Source organism: Salmo salar, chromosome ssa12, assembly GCF_905237065.1.
Source record: "Salmo salar chromosome ssa12, Ssal_v3.1, whole genome shotgun sequence".
Lineage (NCBI taxonomy): Eukaryota > Metazoa > Chordata > Actinopteri > Salmoniformes > Salmonidae > Salmo > Salmo salar.
Window position 1 is genome coordinate 47,949,598 of NC_059453.1, and position 23,718 is coordinate 47,973,315.

The 23,718-nt window shown below is 42.5% G+C and overlaps 2 protein-coding genes across 3 annotated transcripts in view; both read right to left on the reverse strand.

Annotated features, from left to right (window-relative positions):
* The window catches only part of LOC106565240 (carbohydrate sulfotransferase 11), a 28,317-nt gene extending 16,856 nt beyond the window's left edge, over positions 1-11,461 (reverse strand). Inside the window, exon 1 of one of the 2 annotated variants that reach the window (XM_014132135.2) lies at positions 11,318-11,461. Coding sequence is in view for 1 of the 2 variants with exons in the window: in XM_014132133.2 (XP_013987608.1) it covers positions 7,862-7,955 (94 nt within the window). In the remaining variant the exon portion in view is untranslated. Of the gene's footprint in view, positions 1-7,861; positions 8,412-11,317 lie in introns of those variants that run through there. The other variant, XM_014132133.2, reaches the window with a different exon arrangement.
* A 2,228-nt stretch (positions 11,462-13,689) lies between these two features.
* Positions 13,690-23,718, reverse strand: part of LOC106565239 (thioredoxin reductase 1, cytoplasmic) — a 30,926-nt gene continuing 20,897 nt past the window's right edge. The window contains exons 12-16 of the mRNA XM_014132132.2: positions 18,254-18,410; positions 17,783-17,890; positions 16,017-16,112; positions 15,522-15,656; positions 13,690-14,959 (exon numbers count right to left, since the gene is read on the reverse strand). Of these exons, the coding sequence (XP_013987607.2) occupies positions 14,897-14,959; positions 15,522-15,656; positions 16,017-16,112; positions 17,783-17,890; positions 18,254-18,410 (559 nt within the window). The 3' untranslated portion in view covers positions 13,690-14,896. The remainder of the gene's footprint in view (positions 14,960-15,521; positions 15,657-16,016; positions 16,113-17,782; positions 17,891-18,253; positions 18,411-23,718) is intronic.

A 23,718-nucleotide genomic window follows, 5' to 3' on the forward strand; every position in this document is an offset into this window, starting at 1 on the left:
TATTTATAACGCTGTTGAACTCCAAGCTCTATAAATACCCATTAGGCTAAGCAGCATTAAATCCAATTTGATGATGCTGCTGTGACATGAGTCAGGAGTGAGTGACTTTGTAGAGATACACCGTATAACCAGGAAGCAACGTGTGCAGCAGGGTCAAGGAGGGGAAATGCAATAAACACTCTTGACCTGCAAACCAATATTTAATTTAAGAATTGGTTAAAAATAGGTTACGGTTAGGGTCATGGTTAAGGGTTTAGTTAAGGTTAGGGTTAATTTAAGGGTCAGGGACAGTTTTAGGGTTACGTGACAGCCACTGTGGTCTACAAGGCTGTTTCTGCATTACATGGTAGTTCCACCAAGGATAAAGGCAATTGAATACTACTTTTGTAAGATGAATAGAGTATAGAGGGAAAATGTATGTGTGTGTGGCAAGGAAAAAGGCAAACGGACGATGTGTGTGTCTCTCTCTCCACACCCGTGTGAGACTCGGCAAGTCTGAATGCCAAGCCACTTGTGAACAATGAACACACTCACACTCTCCATGCCACAGCAAGGCATGCGGGAAATATATACTGTAGACCACTGTAGCTGGGGATAACCTATAAACTATGCACTTCCAGGAGGTAGGGGGAGGGAAAGAGTACGAGAAGCAATAGATGCAACTATACATATTAAAACAAGTCTCTAGGCTTGCCATCTGCAGTCCACCTGCACTTAACCCAACAGCTACTAAGTTGGCAAGTTAGATCTGAATAACTGCATGTTAAAATATAATATTTAAAAAATAACTTGCTAATGTCTTGCTAACCGATGTCTTGCTAATAGAAATTACATGTTATTTGTGTGGAGAAACAACCATTTCCATGCTGAACAATTGACCTTGTATATACAGTAACTTCTTACTTTCTCGTGTTCTTCTTATTTTTTTTATTTCTCGTGTGTTTTTGTTCTACCTTATGTTATTTTAAGTACTACATTGATATTGATCATTGCATTGTTGGGTTTACAGCTTGCAAGAAAGGCATTTCACTGTACTTGCGCACATGACTGTGAAACTTGAAATTATACTGACCAAAAATATAATCGATCACGCAGGTGAAGAAGCCGGATGTGGAGGTCCTGGGCTGGAGTGGACGTACTGCCAAATTCTCTAAAACGATGTTGGAGGCGGCTTATGGTAGAGAAATTAACATTCAATTATCTGGCAACAGCTCTGGTGGGCATTCCTGCAGTCAGCATGCCAATTGCATGCTCCCTCAAAACTTGAGATATCTGTGGTATTGTGTTGTGTGACAAAATTGCACTTTTTAGAGTGGCCTTTTATTGCCCCCAGCACAAGGTGCACCTGTGTAATGATCCGGCTGTTTCATCAGCTTCTTGATATGCCGCACCTGTCAGGTGGATGGATTATCTTGGCAAAGGATAAATGCTCACTAACAGGGATGTAACCAAATTTGTGCACAAAATTTTGAGAAATACGTTTTTTGTGCGTATGGAACATTTCTGGGATATTTTATTTCAGCTCATGAAACATGGGACCAACACTTACATTGCGTTTATATTTTTGTTCAGTATAGAAGACCATTTAAAGGTTACTTTCTCTACAGACATTGGCCCACAAATGGTAAACCTATCACAATGACAAAAATAATGTTGATGCTTAAATAATGTTGATGATAAAAAAAGTGTTTCCACTGCCACATTTGTCAATGGAGCCAACTGGTACAGTAATAGAGAGAGAACGGGTCCCCAAAGGGCAATTTTGTCACTTTGGCCTGGCCCTTGCCTAGCGTGTGCCAAGGTGTGGAGGCATTTTGTGGTGAACAGTGATACAGTACATTGATGTATTTCAAACTGTTTTATAAACACATTACAACTTCCTTATGGAAATTGCCACTGTAAGTCAAGGCAGCACACATTTTAAATACGACCACTCCCAAACCTTTTAAATGTTTTCCTAATTAAATGCCAGGAGTACAGGTAACGTCAGTACTATTTTTGAATATACGACGCAGGACCTGGCAGAATGTCACTATAGCTACTGTATTCCAGGAACAAGCAGAGATGACACATTGAATCAATGTGCTCTTAGTACCTTAACTTCCTGTTGTTATTATTAGGGCCGGGACGATACCAGTATCTCTATACTTATTAGTATCGTGGCAAGGAAATAAAACATGAAGTGAATGTAACTTATTTAGGAAAACAGCCATAATGTTGGAAACAGACATCATTATGTTGTCTTCCAGAGTAATTTTAATATATTTTCCAAGCTACAGAACACAATATTTTACAAACAGCAGGTTTTTAAAGGACCAAAATGATCTGCTTCGTGTTTTCATTTTAGCCATGAAAAAAAAAATTCAATACTGGTATTGTCACAGCACTAGTTATTATCATTCTACAACCATGGAAAGCTACACAAAAAAATCTACAAATCACTCTATTTGCTATTCTTCTGATGAATTAACATTTATTCGGATGAAAACTAATGAGCAATACGTTCAGGAGTTTCCCATCCAATTACAGAAGATAAATTGTTGTATTTGCTGAAGATCTAGGCCTAAGTAAAGCCCAAGAATTGCTCATTGTATATGTTGACTGAGTATTGCTCAGAATAAGATCTGCTAGCTAAGTGACAAAAAAATGTAACCCAAGTACAGACTTGTCTACCTAATGGAGCCCCACAGTGGAGGTGTCATAATACCCATAAAACCTAGTGGTCAAACAGGGAAATGGTTCCAATCGTTTTCCCACGATTCATTTTTCCCATAGGGAATTTTAGAAACACTTAAAATAAGAGCTGTGTTACGTCCCGGCTTACCTTTGCGTGACATTTTGATAACCAGGTAAATCTCAATCGGACAAGATGAGTTTTATCAATATATTTGGCTCTATTTATTCTCCGATTCGAAAATGCTAATTAGCATCAAAGTAGACATTGTGCAAGACCACAAATCCTTGAAAGCTCCTGCACGTTATCTCTAGCTGACACCTTTGCTAACAGGTATTTAGTCAATTTAAAACTTGCACAAAACAGTTCACAGAATTGTCAATTTAATGAAATGTAGCCAATTTATTAATTACTAAATTTAGCTAACATTAGATAGTTAATCCAGAGATTCTGACCATTGCTTCTGTTTGGCAGTCTCGTCCAGATCATCATGGCATTTGTAGTTCTTTATGATAGCCACATTAGCAGATAATTAGCATTTCATTTTGGGGGAGTAAATACAGCCGCATACTGTATATGGATAAAAGTCACCTTGTCCTAAAAAGATTTACATGTTTATAAAAACGTCATGCCAAGGTAAGCCTACATGAAACGCAGCCCTTATTTTAAGTGTTTCTAAACTCCCCTAGGGGAAAATGAATGGTGGAAAAACGATTGGAACCATATCCTTGTTTGAACACTTGGTTTTATGGGTATTATGACTCATACCGAGGTACTCTATAAAGGTTTTCATAGCACTCAACCAAAAACCCATTTAATGTGAGCTGACCAAGTCCTATTAGTTTACTTGACTAGACCCCATGCTGATCCTCTCTCTTTCCCACTCTCCCTTTCTGGTACAGTAGCAAGAGCTTAGGAGATGCAGAACGTAGAAAGGCCAATGTGTGTTTCTCCTGTCCCTGCCATGAATGCTGCTCTTTGTGGAAATCCCTCGGGGAGCAGGGGCCCCATCCCCTTCCACGGGCTCTCCAGGTCTGCCAAAGAGAGGAGCTTTACTGAGAGAGACACCGCTGTGTGGAGGCCGATCCCCGCTGCTGCTGCAATGTATGTGAAGGATGTTAGTGCACATCCACGGGTGCGTGGGTGGTGGGGGTTATCTCTTTAACGAGAGTGAGAGTCTTAGGAGAGTGCAAGCAGATGTGGGGCAGGTATCTTCTTGGTCTTTCCCCGAGACACATAGTATGGATTACAGAACAGGTGGGGGCTTATATTGTCTATAGGCACATTTGTGGGGGTAAAAAGAGTACCAAGGCTGCTATAGCAGCAAAGCAGGCTATGGATGACCCTCCTTCCACAAGGAGGGTCATCTTCCAGGCGGTTCTTTGGGTCATCACCAAGGTTTAAGTCTTTAATTGCGTGCCAGGTTGATGACATGGGAACACCTTACATGCTACGCCTGTTATGTGCCGATCAGGAGACAAGTGTTTCGCCTAGTGAGGAGAACAAGCCTCTCAAAGCGCTCAACGGTGATCTGCGAAATTGCTGAGTCAGCATGGGCAGTCTAGGGTGGATAAGGTGACCTTCAGCACAGATCTAGGAACAGTTTTAACTCCAAAGCTAACATTTAGGTGAAAACTGGGGACAAAACAAGAACACAGGGTTGACAGAGCACATCAAAATTCCACAAAACTAAATGACGGAGAGAATTCCCATTGCCATTCCCAGGAGTCCTCTGTGTGGGAAGATAATCCAATCCTACATAGGGATTTGTGCCATGGTGAGAGCAGCTGGAAGTAATAGAGGCCAATTATGAACAAAACCAGAGTGAGCGAAGAAATCCGTGTTCCTGCATCACACAAACTAATCTAATCCTGGAGCGATTGATCTACATCATTGGAGGATGTTGAGCAGGAGGATGGCTCATAATAATGGCTGGAACGGCGCAAATGGAATGGCATCAAACACATGGAAACCATGTGTTTGATACCATTCCACCCATTCCGCTCCAGCCATTACCATGACCCTGTCCTCCCCAATTAAGGTACACCAACCTTGTGTGATCCACATGAATTTGCAACTGGCAGGGGGAAAAGAACAGGTTGGAACAGCAGGGCTGAACTGAACTGACGTCAATATCCCAAGATGGCTACAGATCTGACGGCAATCTCAGGCAGAACTAATTTCACTTGGCAACCTGAGACTACCATCGAGATCTACATGACAGACAGTCAGTCAGTATCTCTTCTGGGACACGCAGTACTAGATTGAAGTCAAACAACAATGACAAACATATGAGAAACTGGAACATTCCCCAGAACAAAGTTCAAGACAGTTTGTGCTCATACTCTTCTAAAAGGTAAGACAATGTACAGATTTGTGGCTAAGGATATTTGTATTAGTCTGGGGTACTGAAATAGTTTTTGACACTCACGTGTTGAGCAGATAAGTATTTTATGACCCCAATGCTCTTGAATCAAGCCCAGGCAAGGCAGGTATGAGGTGGGGACCAACTTCACATTCATACAAAGTTGATAGTTGCCCCAAGCACTGATCTACGGCCAGGATTCCTTAGTCAGCCATAATGATTATGGTTGGGACCAAGATAGGGCAATCAGGCCTCAGATCAGCACTAAATCAGTGAAATCATTGGTTGGAGCCTTGTGTGTCTTCTTTCCCCCTTCCCCCTTCCACTTGTAAAACATATATCTGACTTGTACACCACAGAAGCATGCACTGGCTTACAGGGCATATAGAGAGGTTAGTGGTGGAAGGATCCTGGCAGTATGTCTGTGACATAACATTCCATTGAGGTTTAGTGCCACGTATGCTGTCTCACATCTTTTCAAAAGTCGTGTTGTTCCACCAAGGCTTTTGTCTGACCCTCAAGATCCACTGGCTTTTGCTGCAAACCACAAAGGGTATATTGGGTTGAATACACGTTGATTTTAGCATGGCCACCACAAACATTTGATTTGTGTCTCCTGGGTCAGGGGATCAGAGGCTATAGCCAGCATCTGGTGCAGTCTATGTAATTATCTTCCTTGAACTTGAGAGTGAGGACTGTGCACACAGAAATCCCATTCAGCAAGTGGGAGAAAATGACCCTGCCCTTTTGTAAGTTAAACAATGCTGTGCAGCGTGATATGATACTCTCCCTTTGTTAACATAGTAAGACATTACGTCAGACTGGGGTCTGACAAAACAGACTTAGAAATTGAAATGTTCCCAAAGTCTCATCTGCACGCCCGACTGCAACATTTTGAAGCCTATCCAAATTCATTTGGCCAAAGGACACAGATTTTGTTCCCCAGACCTGTGCATTGGTATGAAAGTGTGCTCTTTCATGTAGATCTATTGCATGCTCAGTGGCATTTCCTGTTACAGAAAACCATGCACACATTTGTGCTTATGTCATGCTGAAGACCTACAATAAGATACACCCGTAAAATGCATTTTGGTTATAAATGTAGTAGTGACAAACCCATATTGATTGACCTTAGCTTGAGCAAAACCTTTCATGGCATTATGCTAGATAGAAAGGGAGTAATTTCAACAACATTTGAAGTTTAGGACTTTGATTTGATAAACGGAATAAGTTCTTTCAAAAAATGTCATACGTAGAGCAACATGCACCTACAGAGCTCCACAAAGGTGACCATTCTGTTCAAAAGTTTTATAAAAATCCCAAAATGTTACCTTGTAGGACCACATGGACTTAGTATGGTTGGACATGTTTGAATGAGGCCATTGTACGGGCAAAGAGGGACCAATGTGGGCTACAGGAGAAGGCCGGGTCTCACAGTGAACGGATACACTAACAGTAGCAAACTCTCACCACGTTATTCCACATAGCAGAGGAAACACTGAACCAATCAGGTGGGTAATTAAAGTTTTCCTCCATTCTGCTCCAAGTCCCAAAGGGAAACGGAGACAGGGTGGGACATGAGGTAAAACATTTGTGAAAGCTGTTGTGAGAGTGGGGTGGGGAGACACAATAACACACACTTTAAACATATAAGCTCTGTGGTTTACTCACTGACAGCAAGGCAATGGAGATGTGTTTCTATAGTAGTATAGCGTGTGGTGTAGGTCTAGTCAGGCCAACTTGGCCAAGTCTGCAAAATGACAAACGTTCTCACTGAAGTAGAATTTCTGTTAAGTAAATGGGCATACACACTGTGTACAAAACATTAGGAACATCTTTCTAATATTGAGTTGCACCCCCTTTTGACCTCAGAACAGCCTCAATTGGTCAGGGCATGGACTCTGCAAGGTGTTGAAAGCATTCCACAGAGATGCTGGCCCATGTTGACTCCAATGCTTCCCACAGTTATGTAAAGTTGTCTGGATGTCCTTTGGGTGGTGGACCATTCTTGATACACACGGGAAACTGTTGAGCTTGAAAACCCCAGCAGCGTTGCCATTCTAAACACACTCAAACCAGTGTGCCTGGAACCTAATACCATACCCCTTTCAAAGTACTTAAATATTTTGTCTTGCCCATTCACCCTCTGAATGGCACACAAACACAATCCATGTCTCAATTGTCTCAAGGCTTAAAAATCCTTCTTTAACCTGTCTCCTCCCCTTCATCTACACTGATTGAAGTGGATTTAACAAGTGAAATTACATTTACGTAATTTAGGAGAAGAGCAACTTACAGTAGTGAGTGGATGCATTTTTGTACTTTTTTGTACTGGTTCCCTGTGGGAATCAAACCCACAACCCATGCTCTACCAACTGAGCCACATGGGACCAACATCAAATAAAGGATTATTGATGTTGGTCAGTCTATGTAACAGAAATAGGTGTTCCTAATGTTTTGTACACTGTGTACACCTCTATTGAGCCTTTTTAAACCCATTATAATGAAAAGTATGAATAAGTGCTTGCATGGAAGGCTGCAGGCTACTTGGCTATCATCCATGGTTTGGATATGACATGCCCTGGTATCTATTCACATTGTATTAGATCACAGGAGACATTATTATTATTATAATATTATTCATTGTCTAAATACAATGGATTTTTTTTAGCTCCTAAAATATGCCATTTAAGAGTTTTAATAGAGATAAATTCAAAAGTCACTTGGGAACACATGGGAAAACATGCATATTCCATTCAATGTAGTGAAATATGACAAATTCATGAATACAGTAAAAGGCTTGTGCAGGATATTTGACTCACCTGGTTTCAGGTTGCTGTGAAAATAGAATATAACCATTATAAAACACCACAAGCACATTGCAAGAACCATCCGATTAACTTTGGGTTTTCTCATCCTGAATCTTTAGGAACGACAAAGCCGACCCAAGTCCTTCTGTGGTTCATGCGAAAAAGGACCGTGCAACGCTCAAGTAACGTTAGGGATTTGGAGATTCGAGTACATTGCTCGGGTACAGATAGAACCGTCTCTTCAAGTCAAATTGCTGGTTGTTACTTGTGCGATTCATCATTTTGATGTGCATCCACGCATATCCTGCGCCGGTGAAAAGTTACAACAGTCCAACCGCAAAAGGAGCGACAGTTACGCGAAGTCAGCAAATAATTAGTTGCAGAACACTTGCCATGCCAGTCGCTCGAGTTCTGAACAAATTTACTGGCCAGGGTAGAAGGTATTTTATTAGAAATTAAAACGGCAATCGACTTCTCTTACGAAGAAGGGGTTTATATGCTCTTCAGCAACCCTTCAGAGCTTAAGATCTTTCCAAATGTTAGCTTTGCTGTTAACTCTTTACTTTCCAGAAACATGTATGGTACGGGTGACGCTTTGGCTACATACACCCCCAAGCGTTGGAACATTTGGGAAATAAATATGATACGTATTCAATGAACTATTCTGGTATCAATGCAATATCAATGCAATGCTATTGATAATGATATGATTCCAGTGATATTTAGGCTATATAAGGCCTTTTAGAAATCAAGCAATATTTGGCATGGGTTTATTGACCCTGCATCTACCAGTAGTGGCTAACTAAACGTTATCAGTAATAAAGTAAGATAATGATGCATTCTAGTATTTAGTATTACATGGTAGCTACATACGCTGTTATAGCGTAATTACAGTCTAGGTACAAATTGTTGCATAGCAGCCTACTTATACATCTCTTATACCTTCATCCCCGTGGCTCAGTTGGTAGAGCATGGTTGCACACAGCATGGTGTGGTGTGTGCAACGCCAGGGTTGTGGGTTCGATTTCCACGGGGCCAGTACAAAAGAAATGCATGAAATGAAATGTATGCATTCACTACTGTAAGTCGCTCTGGATAAGAGCGTCTGCTAAATGACTAAAATGTATATGTAACCTCTCACCAAAGGCATGTATATTCAACAATCTACTCGTAGTTACAGCATACATGTATTAGGGATACTTATTCTTAAGTGGACATGCGGTTGTTATAGGGACTGTATAATCTGTTTGCTGATCATATAGTAGTGACCTCAATACCTAGCGACCTCGTCAAGAGGTTTTGACCTCTTGGCAGAGCGGTTAAGGTGTTGGCATGACAGTTGCTGGACCCGAAATTGCTACATTGGTGTCAGAAGTGGGGCCATTGGAGAGGCGTGTACACATGAGGGACATGGTAAAGAGAAGCGTGGGGACACACTCTCCCAAAGGAAGAGGGTAATGTAGCGACTTTAACCCAACACCTAGCAACCTTGTCAAGATGTTCGGATCACTTGGCGTAACGATTAACTTGTTGGCATGACAGTCGCTGGACCCAGGTTCGGGTCAGGGCATGCACAGCTAATTAAGAGCTAGTAACATGTCCTGTCCTGCCTTTGCCTCTTGACCCCCCCCCAGATATTTGGCACCTCCGCTTCCCACTGGGTCTCAGGGCAGAAGGTCCTGCTCGGAACCAGTGTGGATTAGGAACCATGCAAGTGATCAAACGAGGGAGACGGTGTGAAGCTTGGCAGTTTGAGGGAGATAATGGTGAGTGGTCATTGTCAGCTCTGAGGCCAATTAGTCTGTTGTGTTTGACTAGACATTAAACCTGTGTTTAACTAGACCCCCCCCCCCCATTTTTTTTTATTTTTAAATAAATAAAACCTTGCCAGTCTTTTCTTACTAGCACTGCCTTTGTTGATAACTTCTTTACTGAGGAAAAATGTACTTACTATGACTGTGATATGTGGTTGTCTCACCTAGCTATCTTAAGATGAACGCACTAAGTCCCCCGATCCCTAAGGCACTGCATCTCAGTGCTAGAGGCGTCACTACAGACACCCTGGTTCAAATCCAGGCTGTATCACAACTGGCTGTGATTGGGAGTCCCATAGGGTGGCGCACAATTGGCCCAGTGTTGTCTGGGTTTGGCTGGAGTAGGCCGTCATTGTAAATAAGAATTTGTTCTTAACTGACTTGCCTAGTTAAAATCTGCTGTGGTAACTGTTTTAGCATTAGTAGGGCAAAGGAGAAGGTGACAGCAAAGTGCAAGTGAGCGAGAGCCTGGCATGGTCTTTTGCTCTGCACTTGACACAGGTCCAAGGCTGAGCTCCCTTCTGACAGTGTTGAGGTATATGAGCTCACTCACTCCCTCACTTCTTACCTCCCCGTTACCACCTCTTCCTCCTTGAAAACCCTACACTGGCTCCAGGGTTTCATTGGAAACACATTTTCTCCGGAGGAGGAGAAGAGTACATTTGTTTATTGGGAATATCATGTTCCCACACAGTACAGCAAACTGTAGCCATTCCAAGGTAATTCTGGGGGGAAAAGTCCAAGACGTTAGCTGATAATGGTGCTTCTTGAATAGTCCCAAACGCATACAAGGGGTAAAAAATAATACAATCAAAAGTATTGGTCTTTACGCAAATAATTGTTTTGCTCTCACTTGAGCTAGACAAGTTGCAAACTCTTATCTGTTCGGCTAAAAACCTTCACCTTCTCATGCTGATGAACAACAATGACCTTTTCATGCTTGATTGATCACTGGCTGTCAATTTGGACCCACCCTCAATTTAGGGACCAGGAGGCTGGTATTGGAAGGGTGTAGGAATAACAGTAATGCTCTCTGAGATCAGTTGATTGATGTATTGGAATGAGAACACACTAACCCTTCATGGACTTGGTAGTGGTTGGAGAGGAATATAAGACTGTGCTGCCCCCTACTGGACATCAATGATAACAGTGAAACATGAGACAAGGAGAAACAAAATGATTCTCCTTATTCGTAACTCAGTCTGTAACTGAAAATGTTACTTATTTTACATCTCTACTTATTTTGTATCAAAGTTATCTACTGGTCACATTCATACAAGGGTGTTTGGTAGAGCGGTCACACTTTAACCTAGTCTAAATACATCCGATAAAGGCTCATGGAAGCCTTCAAAAGCTTCACTCTACATAGCACCTAGGCTTTTCATCAGTGACTTTAATAGTCCAAAACATCAGTAGGGGGGCAACGTTGAGTCCATGTCCCACACTCTGCCACAGTGTGAACAACACAGTAGATCATATGAGGAAGAAGTGGGAAAATGAACCCCCAAATACAAACACTACATTACCTCAGTAATAAGGAATGATCAATCCATTCATACTAAATGATAGGATCAGTGAGTCACTGATGCAAGAGTCAGTCACAGCTCAAGGAAGTTTGAAAAACATTGAGTTGTAATACAGCAAACTACATTACCTGTTCAGGTTGCAATCCAAGCTACTTAGCATATTTCCATTGAATGTAATTAAGTTAACCACCACTGATTGTTTGATGAAAAGAATAACATATTGGCACGGAAAACCAGATTACCTTGTTTTAGACTATAAGACAAGGACATTTCAACAAAAGACTCCTTCATTACAACATAAGATGTGGTAAGGGCATGTTGATAAGGAGGGCCAGCCATAACTGTGGTCATGGTTTGCAGTGGGACAGGACTAATATTTGTCTTGTCATTGATAGCATATCGTGAATCAACACAGGAACTGCCAGCCGTGGGTCCTGTAACAAAAGTACACTGTGGCTTTGGGTCTTTGCACATTTGCAATCCTTGACACAACTTCCTTCTCAGTGAGAGACAACCGTATGGAGAACAAGCCTCATTCTTGAAACAATGTTAGTCAAAACAGCAGCATTTTCCTACCTGGGCCTGTATTCATAACGCGTCTCAGAGTAGGAGTGCTTATATAGGATCAGCCTTTTATCTCATAACAAATAAAATCACATGGACGGGGGGCCTGGACTCATTTCCACAAAGACTGAGTAGGAGTGTTGATCTAGGGTCAGTTTGGCCTTTTAGAGCATCATGAATACAATTTGAGATCAGATCTAGGATCTGTCCATACAAAGGACAGAACAAAACTGGAAGAGAGTCTACTTCCCACTTTATTCAACCTCTGGATTGTTCGTGGTCACACATTTCTAATAACTGTCTTATGCCTTGAATTACTCATATCACCCTGAACAAACTCAGGGAAAAGGTTGACTAACAGAGGGGTAGAGCTCCGGACAGTGGTGGGAAAAAGTACCCAATTCTCATACTTGAGTAAAAGTAAAATATACCTTAATAGAAAATGACTCAAGTAAAAGTGAGTCACCCAGGTAAATACTATTTGAGTAAAAGTCTAAAAGGATTTGGTTTTAAATATCAAAAGTAAATGTAATTTCTCAAATATACTTAAGTACCAAAATTAAAAGTATAAATCCTTTCAAATTCCTTATATTAAGCAAACCAGACGGCACAATTAGTTTTTTTCATTTATGGATAGCCAAGTGCACACTAACACTCAGACATAATTTACAAACAAATAAGTGTTTAGTGAGTCCGCCATAGAGGCAGTAGAGACAACCACAGATGTTCTCTTGATAAGTGTGTAAATTGGACCATTTTCCTGTCCTGCTAAGCATTCAAAATGTAAAGAGTACTTTTGGCTGTCAGGGAAAATGTATGGAGTAAAAAATACATTTTCTTTAGGAATGTAGTGAAGTAAAAGTTGTCCAAAATATATAAAACTAGTAAAGTACAGATAGCCCAAAAAACTACTTAAGTACTACTTAAGTATTTTTTACTTACATACTTTACACCACTGGCTCCACATTTGTTTAAAAAGCTCATCTGAATGACAGATTAATTTAATCATATCGCTGGTAGATTGAGTTTCAATTAAACTGTAGTACTAAAGTAAATTAAAATTCACAAAGGCCAGAGTTGTCATGGCAGCGTGTGCAGGTGACAACGTTCGTACAGCTAAGCGTAGGACGGGAACCACTAAACCCAACAAAAGCGTCACACCAGTCTAGGTTCTTTTGATCATAACCGCCACTTGGCTGGCTGAATAGACCCATAGAAATAAATACACAAAATGAAAAGGGAAATACCCCATTTTAAAATGTTCCAAAACATCCATTTTCTGATGTTGGGTGCCCACTTCAACAGACTGGCTTGATCCACTGTACAGATGTGGGTGATGAATGAAGATAATTAAAATAATCCATTAATGAGCTCATCACTATTAAACAGCACGCCCACTTGTATGGAAAGAGGGTTCTCAGCAAACAATGTGAAATCGAGTTGTTTTTCCTAAAATCCTCCCTCAGTTGTAATTAAACTTTAAAACGTACAGGTTCAATAATATAGGTTGAAGAACAATTGCCTCTAAAAATGGCCAACATATCTTTCCCTTTACCAATACACTTGTACTAATAATAATTTTTGATATGCAAGTAATGTCCCAGCTCCAATGTCAGTCACACATGGTAAGATGACACAAGCGGATCACGGTGTAGGCTGGCCCTTTCCAGTAAGAAGGAAATGACACCGCAGACTGAAGACTACACACCCGACTCCGTATCTCTGGAAATTAAGAGGCAGGTTGCTAAGGAAAACCTAAATCACCCCACGTCCTTCAGTACTTTCCTGTAAACTTGTGCATGCAAGAATGTCAAGATTTCACCATGAACCACTAACCCCACTTAGGCAACCACACAGAACAGGTCGCTTCATGATAAAAGCAAAAATAAAAGGTAACAGATATCTTCAATTTGAGACAGCAAACGAACAGCCAAGATGATCTTGCATGTTGACATAACTTTTATTTGTCTTCAAAAGATAATCTACAAAGGTGATACCAGTGAAGCAGTCATTTATACAGTTTGACCGGTGTCACTGCTCAACAACAGTAGTCATAGGAATTTATTTAATCTTAAAATACTGTCCTCTACCAGATTGGCTACATCTTAAATACACAAATAATGCAGAGGCAAACGAAACAGCAAACTGATACAAAGAAGCATTTGTTTAATTCTCCACTGTAAACTTAAGATGTATTTATTTTTTAACATTCAGTACAATTCGAGTTATGTACTCATTCCTTGGAAGTCCTAACAGAAAGTGTTTCCTGAAGCAGCAGAGCTTTGAATGTCGGAGGCTCTTTTTCTCTTGACTTCTGTCACTTTTTTGGGTAACACTTTGGTAGAAATTGGAACTGGGAGGCGTCTTTAATCTAAGGCTAACGACCTTGATGTGGAGAAAGGTCGATACCATGAGAAATGCAGATTAAAAACAAACATACTTTGCCAACCACATTAACCTCAATTATGTTTTTTTTTCTTCATATCTAAGATATTTGATAATACACTTCTGCCAAGAATGTTGATGGCATGACAGAAGAGAAGAGTCGTGATGACAAAAGAAACAATATCTTACGTGAGTGTATGTATGCGTATGTAAAATGTGTTTAAGTTGGGGAGTTGGACGAAGGGTTCGGTTCACCCCATGTGCATTTGGACACAGAGGGACATCGGTCCTAGCCCACCACAGTGACTGGGTTAAGGGCCAGGACGTCAAATAGCACTCACACATCCCTAGAGGGGTGGTGCACCTCTGAGCAAGACACAAGTGGCACCTTGTAAAAAGCAGCAGAGTAACCCCGCTGTCTAGTAGGCTGTCCCATAGATCGTAACTCACCTCATCTCATTATCTCACCTTGTATGTCCACGCTACAGGCCCCCTCAGTGCATCTTTTGGCTCAATCTTTCAGACAGCGAGACATATTTCCCCATCCACCCCTATTCCCAAAGGAGTGGTTTTATTCATTCAGACCCCACCACCCTGGTTTCTAATCACCTCATTGTTTTTTCCTGAGAAGAGATTGGCCTTGGATGTAGAATTTGAGTGGGGGCCAGGTTGGCAGAGATACGAGGTGAGAGGGAGGGCGAGATGGAGATATCTAAGATGAAGAACGGGACAGCCTGCTAAACGAGCAGGGTTTAACCTCAGCAGCCCGCCTGGGTGATGTCACCGCCCGAGCTCTTGGTCACCTCCATGGTGGTGAAGATCTGGAAGAGAAGAAGCAGAACAACTGTTGATCTCTGGTTTGGTGAGGCGCTGCGGCTCGTTCACAAATGTAAAAAAAACTGGACAAAAGCAACCGATTAAAGTTACAACCATAGATAGATGGATAGAGGGAACACTTCCTACAAAATACTGTGATAACATTAACCTTAAACGTAACGGCAATTGTTACCTGTGGTACTAACTGGTCAGCTGTTACAGTAGTTAGTTTTCCAGCCTTTAGTTAACAATTAAATTCTTGATTTGATAGGCTCTAAGGTCGAATAACTGGTCATGGCTCACTGCCAGATCGACTCAGACAATCAGAAAAAGTTCTGCAAGTTACTTTTTTGCACCGTGGAGGGACTTGCATGTTATACATTCACGTTTTTTTTTTATGTCTATCAAAAGCAGTCATAGAAGTGATTAATGGGAAAGATGGAGATGGATAGAAGACACACATCTTGTGTCTACAACCGATCCAAGGAGGACAGAAAACGAGGGCAAAAATGGAGGAGCAACTATGGAATGAAACGCGGCCTGCAGCTGGTGTGCGGTCAGTCTTACCTCAGCGCAGGTGGGGTGGATGCCGATGGTGTTGTCCAGCTGCTCTTTAGTCAGTCCGCACTTCATGGCCACGCCATAGCCCTGCGTCACCTCGCCTGCGTTGGGCCCCAGGTAGTGGAATCCGATCACACGGTCCTGCAGAGAGAGAGTGATGTTACTGATAGATCAGGTGTATAGGTAATCTACTAGTTTGTTAGCCAGACCCTGCATATCGGAACTTGTATTCTTCTTCAATATGGCTATTGAATTTGACGTGTGTCCATTGTTATTCTAGAATAGCTTTCAGAAACATGGGTGTCAAAAGTGACAAAGTGTTCACATAGCTTCTTGACCAGAGACAAGGGTGGAAGATTTTTGTTCCTCTAACAAAATCATTGTTCGGGTTTCCTGAATTTTTCAGTGTGAGAACCTTTGAACTCTATACAGCAAAAGTGACAATTGCAGTATCCACAAATCAAACAGGTAGTCAGGTGAGTTAGGAGAGAGGGTTCCTACATTGTCCAGTTTATTGCAGATGATCTTGGAGTAGCACTTGTTGTTGTCCCTGTTGGGGACAGTGAACTCCAGAGGCCAGAAGAGACTGTGGTACACCTACACAGTTAAGGACACACATTAAATACACACGCATACAGAAAGGGCAGAATAACTTGCATATTTATTTTTAATGTGTCATGCATGTATGTTTCTAGAGTGTGAGAGGGTGGTGTTATAACTAGGGCCATGTGTTTTGCGCAAGCGTGTGACATATTTAATTTAACCATTATTTCAATATTTTTTCATCAAACTGTCACCTTTTCTTTTTATGCCAGAAGGTCCAGCACCATCCTCAGACAATACCTTTCATTTAATGGGAAATTCTCATGTCTGGAGAACCTGTATTTTAAGCCTCATGTCAAGGCTTAAAATACAGGTTAAATCCTGCTATGTCACATGATTGCACAAAACACAGGGCCCCATTTATAACAGTATTACTGGTATTGAACTTGACCTTAGAATGACTTACAAAAAACAAAAAACTAACTGCATCTGTCTCCACGTGCATATGTTACAGTACGGTGTCAGTGGGACCCACTTCAACACAAAATGTAAAGTTCTTCATTGCAGAAACACTAACACCACAACATTAACCTATGATACGTTAGGCCTATATATGATAGTATTATACAGTCAGTGGACATTTTATTAGGTACACCCATCTAGTACTGGTCAGACCCCCAATTGCTTACAGAACAGCCTGCATTTCAGGGCATGGAAATGTTGCTCAATTGGTATCAAGGGACCTAACATGTGCCAGGAAAACATTTCACCACAGCCACCAGCCTGTACAGTTGAAACCAGGCAGGATGGGGCCATAGACTCATGCTGCTTACGCCAAATCCTGACTCAGCCATTAGTATGACAGAACCAGGATTCGTCAGACCAGGTAACATTTTTCCACTGCTCAATTGTCCAGTGTTGGTGAAAGCGTGATCACTGGAGCCGCTTTTTGTTTTTAGCTGATAGGGGTGCAACCCGGTGTGGGTGTCTGCCGCAATAGACCATTCGTGACAAGGATCGACGAGTTGTGTGGTCCGAGATTCCGTTCTGCACACCACTAATACGCCGTTACTTGCCTGTTTGTGGCCCGCCCGTTAGCTTGCACGATTCTTGCCGTTCTCCTTCGACCTCTTATCAATGTGTTGTTTTCGCCCACAGGACTGCTGCTGACTGGATGTTTTTTGTTTGTTGCGCTCCTGTGCGTGAAAAGCACAGGAGGACACGTCCGTTTCTGAGATACTGTAACCGGTGCGCATGACACAACGATCAACCACGCTCAAAGTCACTTAGGTCACTAGTTTTGCCCATTCTAACATTCAATCGAACAGTAACTGAATGCCTTGATGCTTGCATTATATAGCAAGCCATGGCCAAGTCACTCACGGTCTGTAGGAGCGAACCATTTGAACGGGGTGGTGTACCTAATAAACTGACCACCGAGTGTATATGATCGGTATCACTGTTTAATAGCTGGCGAATCAATATCAACATTTAAACTGGTATGCTAGAATGCATATTGGAGATTGGAGCAGAGCCTAAATGTCAGTTGATTTCGGTCTGTAATATTCAGTGCAAGATGTCTGGCGAGTGTGTGATGTGGCTGTAGTACCAATAGGCTGGAAGCGGGCTCTGTGTCTGTGTGTGTGTGTGTGTGTGTGTGTGTGTGTGTGTGTGTGTGTGTGTGTGTGTGTGTGTGTGTGTGTGTGTGTTGCGTCAGCAGCTACCTCCAAGTTGTCTTGGCCGTACAGCTCAATAGCTTTCTCCTCAGAATGCCCACAGGCGCCATACTCCAGAGGGGTGAACACAGTGGTGGGAACGTTTACGTAGTCACACTGCACACAACATCATTCAACCGCAGTTAATAATAAAACAACAGGGCATGACAATTTACAGTCTGTACCAGGTGGTGTCACATTGGAGGTTCACCAGACAGAATATACTACAGTAGGATGATAGAAGCTAGGGAACATTTTTACATGGTCTCTCTTAGTTTTTACATTTTAGGTGGAGAGCAAAGGCCCCACCATATAACATCGAGGGCCAACATTAAGATTTGAAAGCAACAAAAGCCAATCTTATTAAAAGCAGAGGGACAACAGAGAGAAGAGTCACACTGACAAACTGCCATGGTCTATCAATAGAAAAGCATGTTAACTCCCAAGGGGTGAAATCGAGGCCCGCTGTCCAATAATTACCTTGAGCGAGGCTCCCGCGTACAGCCGGCGTGCCAGCAGCTTTCCGGCCTGGATGGCCACGGGTGTCAGCTCCCACTTGCCCTCCAGGATGTCTCCGATGGCGTAGATGTGCGGCACGTTGGTCTGTTCCTCGTCGTTCACCGGGACCTTACCGTTCCTGGGGGAGAAGAGTGTGGAAGCTTAGCTAGGGTAAAATGACTGACGACTCCCATATGACTAATTACAGATCCCCATGGAGCCACAAGTTGCAGATAGATCCCTGGTCTAGACTTACTACACATACATGTATAAGAACAGTTTGCAGAATACATACGCACCAATCTATTTGACCTTTATTATGCAGCAGACGGATTGAAATATGTTTAGGGCATCATAGGAACTCATTGGGGAACAGAGAAAAGTCAAACAAGTACAGAATGTGGTCAATAAATCCCACTTGATGATTAAGTGGAATACAAAGTAAATATTTTACCATCCCCAACGTGCATTCCAAATTAAGCTAAGACTATACGGTGAAAATATTCACACTGTTCGCAAATGAAAGTATCAGACCTTGCGACAGACATTCTCAGTGTAATGTGAAAGAATGATGTAATGTGACCATAGGATGTTGACAAAAGTGGTTGTGTTTTTCCCGGTTGAGAAATGTCTATGCAATGAACGCCATTGTTCCGTGATTGAGGGTAAACCAATAATAAGGCGTTCGGGTCACAGCTTTTAGTGGTGCATTATTTAAGAAAATACCATATACAGTGCATTTGGAAAGAATTCAAACCACTTAACTTTTTCCACATTTTGTTATGTTACAGCATTATTCCAAAATGGATTAAAAATCACCGCCCGCCTCTCAATCTACACACAATATCCCATAATGGCAAAGCAAAAATAAGTTTAGAAATGTGTGCAAATGTATAAAAATAAAATAGCACATTTACATAAGTATTCAGACCCTTTACTCAGTACTTTGTTGAAGCACCTTTGGCAGCGATTACAGCCTTGCGTATTCTTGGGTATGAGTTTACAAGCTTGGCACACCTAAACTCAGAAAAAATAAAATAAATGTCCTCACACGGTCAACTGTTTATTTTCAGCAAACTTAATGCGTGTAAATATTTGCATGAACAGAACAAGATTCAACAACTGAACAAGTTCCACAGACATGTGACTAACAGAAATGGAATAATGTGTCCCTGAACAAAGGTGGGGGGGTTGAGATAGCTTGTTGGCATTGCAGGCACAGTCCGATGATGCTGTGACACACCGCCCTAGACCATGACGGACCCTCCACCTCCAAATGAATCCCGCTCCAGAGAACAGGCCTCGGTGTAATGCTAATTACTTCGCCGATAAACGCGAATCCAACCATCACTCATCAGTGAAGAGCACTTTTTGCGAATCCTGTCTGGTCCAGTGACGGTGGGTTTGTGCCCATAGGCGACATTGTTGCCGGTGATGTCTGGTGAGGACCTGCCTTACAACAGGTCTTCAAGCCCTCAGTCCAACCTCTCTCAGCCTATTGCGGATAGTCTGACCACTGATGGAGGGATTGTAACTCGGGCAGTTGTTGTTGCCATCCTGTACCTGTCCTGCAGGTGTGATGTTCGGATGTACCGATCCTGTGCAGGTGTTGTTACACGTGGTCTGCCACTGCGAGGACGATCAGCTGTCCATCCTGTCTCCCTGTAGCGTCTTAAGCGTCTCACAGTATAGACATAGCAATTTATTGCCATGGCCACATCTGCAGTCCTCATGTCTCCTTGCAGCATGTCTAAGGCACGCTCACGCAGATGAGCAAGGACCCTGGGCATCTTTCTTTTAGTGTTTTTTCAGAATCAGTAGAAAGGACTCTTCAGTGTCCTACGTTTTCAAAACTGTGACCTTAATTGCCTACCGCCTGTAAGCTGTTAGTGTCTTAATGACCATTCCACAGGTGCATGTTCATTAATTGTTTATGGTTCATTGAACAAGCATGGGAAACAGTGTTTATACCCTTTACAGTGAAGATATTTGGATTTTTACAAATTATCTTTGAAAGACGGGGTCCTGAAAAAGGGGAGTTTATATTTGAGGAGTTTCTCTCATTCTTCTCTGCAGATCCTCTCCAGCTGTCAGGTTGAATGGGGAGCGTCGCTACACAACTATTTTCAGGTCTCTCCAGAGATGTCAGATCGGGATCAAGTCCAGCCTCTGGCTGGGCCCCTCAAGGACATTCAGAGACTTGTCCCCGAAGCCACTCCTGCGTTGTCTTAGCTGTGTGCTTAGGGTCATTGTCCTGTTGGAAGGTGAACCTTCACCCCAGTCTGAGGTCCTGAGAGCTCTGGAGCAGGTTCTCGTCAAGGATCTCTGTACTTTGCTCCAATCATCTTTCCCTCGATCCTGACTAGTCTCCTAGTCCCTGCAGCATATGAACTGCCAGATAGCTGCAACAAGATGTTGACATGCTCACACCAACATCTTGTGGCATCTGACCAGGCTTAGTGAACGGCAAGAACGTGCTCGTGACTCAATGGTCGACCAACTGCTCTCTCCTTGAGTGACAGCGGGCAAGACATTTTGGGAAGCGGCATGCAGAAGCGAGGAAGACGACTCAAGAAACAAAACAGAGTAAACTATAAAAACGGACATTACACATGCCTGAGTTGCATATCACACTTAACAAACCAAAACATAAAAATATCATCATAGAAGGTAAAGTAAAAACACCAACCGGCCCATGCATCAACAAAGGTATAGTCAAATAGGGCATACCGCCCAGCCCTAGGTTGTGGCCATGAAGAATGGAACTGATTGTCTGGGTGGGGCTAAGATCTTGCCATCACCAAAACGGAGACAAAGTATACAACAACGAGGATGATTCATCATCAACGACAGTCATGTAGCGCAAATGAGACTCAGTCTATGCATATACACTGAACAAAAATGCATAAAAATGCAACAATTTCAAAGATATTACTGAGTTACAGTTCAAAAGAGGAAGCCAGTCAATTGAAATAAAAGCATTAGGCCATAATCTATGGATTTCACATGACTGGGAATACAGATATGCATCTGTTGGTCACAGACACAGTAGGGGGATGGATCAGAAAACCAGCCACTATCTATATTTCCCTTACGCTGCGTGACACATCTCCTTCGCATAGAGTTGATCAAGCTGCTGATTGTGGCTTTTGGAATGTTGTCCCAGTCCTCTTTATTGGCTATGCGAAGTTGCTGGATATTGGAGGGAACTGGAACACACAGTCGTACACGTCGATCCAGAGCATCCCAAACATGCTCAATGGGTGACATTTCTGGTGAGTATGCAGGCCATGGAAGACCTGGGACATTGTCAGCTTCCAGGAATTGTTTACAGATCCTTGTGACATGTGGCCGTGCATTATCATGCTGAAACATGGGAGGATTGCAGCGGCTGAATGGCACAACAATTGGCCTCAGGATCACGTCACAGATGTCGTCACAGTATTTAAATTGCCATCGATAAAATGCAATTGTGTTTGTTGTCCATAGCTTATGCCTGACCATACCATAACCCCACTTCCACCATGGGGCACTCTGTTCATAATGTTGACGTCAGCAAACTGCTCACCCACACGACACAGTCTGCCCGGTACAGTTGAAACAGGGATTCATGCGCAAAGAGCACACTTCTTCAGCGTGCCAGTGGCCATCGAAAGTGAGCATTTGCCCACTGAAGTCGATTACGACGACGAACTGCAGTCAGGTCAAGGCCCTGGTAAGGCCGACGAGCATGCAGATGAGCTTCCCTGAGACTGTTTGACAGTTTGTGCAGAAACTTTGCAAATTGTACAAACCTACAGTTTCATCAGTTGTCCGGGTAGCTTGTCCCAGGCAATCCTGCAGCTGAAGAAGTCGGATGTGGAGTTCCTGGGGTGGCATGGTTACACGTGGTCTGCGGTTGTGAGGCTAGTTGGACTTGCTGTTAAATTCTCTAAAAACAGAGGCTGCTTATAGTTCAGAAATTAACATTCAATTCCTGCAGTCAGCCAAGTCATGCCAATTGCACGCTCCTTCAACTTGAGACATCTGTGGCATTGTGTTGTGTGACAAAATGGCCTTTTAAATGGCCTTTTAATGTCCCCAGCAAAAAGTGCACCTGTGTAATGATCATGCTGTTGAATTAGCTTCTTGATATGCCACACCCGTCAGATGGACGGATTATCTTGGCAAAGGACAAATGCTCACTAACAACGATGTAAAAATACACATGTAAACTACTAGTCTGGTTGATACCAAACTCAAAGTCCATCTGACATGGGTCGCTTTAGCCAGCCTGGTAAGCTGCACTCATGTAGTGCAACCGAGAGGCCGAACCTGGTGCACCTTAAACTGTGTCAGTCAGCCCCATGTTAAAGAGATTCTCCGTTACGTTTGTATAATTTCTTGCCAGTAGTTCTGAAAGGAGCACTCACGAGCCAAAAGTGGTCACCGAAATCTGCGTGCTACGTCACATATGTTCATCACGTCATTGCTCTCTCTCTCTCGCTCTGCATCTGTCTAGTTGTCACTCAAATGGTGAGGTGCAGAACCTCATTGCCTGGAACACGAATTGCTAGGGGGCTGGCCCACGTGGGGGAAACGCAAGGAAAATGGCGCTGCACAGCTTCCAGTAAACAGTCACTTTCAAACTACGGATTTCGTAGCTAATTGAGGTAAAACAGTAATTCTTCTCATAGATTATGCATTTATGAACTACACATTCATGTCCTTAAATGCTGCTAGGGACCAGGTCATATGACTGAAGCATTTGACTAACTAAGGCGCACTCACTCCTAAGTCTGGCTCATGCGCTTGCTTAATCCCGTTGGCCTAGAGAGCACTCTGTTGGGCTGACCCATTCATAACTGAACTGCATGTTAGAAACCCCATGAAAACACTTCTTCCTCAATCAATCCGGATAACAATATTTTAAAGAAGCTTGAGGTTTTTTTAGAGACCGTTACGTCCCAATGTAACAGCAAAAGGGGGTTTCTCTCCTTACAAAGCAAACACAAAAACTCTTATCCCCACAAAACCCCTCCCTGTCAGTTCTCACACACACACACCTCTGGTGAGGCAAAAGTGCTGAATCACCATGACTGTAGAGAGCCTTAAAGGTACAGGCGTGCACACACACACCCTTGTCTGCGTCTCATTGGTGACAGCCGCAAGGGTGCATGGGTGGATGAATGAAATAAGAGAGCGAATAGAAGAAAATAAAAGGAACGTTAACTTAAGGAAATGTAAAATATATATATATATTTTTATCAACCTAAAATGACATACACAAATCTAACTCCCTGTAGCTCAGCCCCTGAAGCAAGGACATGCAAATTCTTGGTACCATTCGAAAGGAAACACTTTGAAGTTTGTGGAAATGTGAAAGGAATGTAGGAGTATATAACAATAGATCTGGTAGAAGAAAATATAAAGAAAAAAACGGTTGTTTTCTACCACCATCTTTGAAA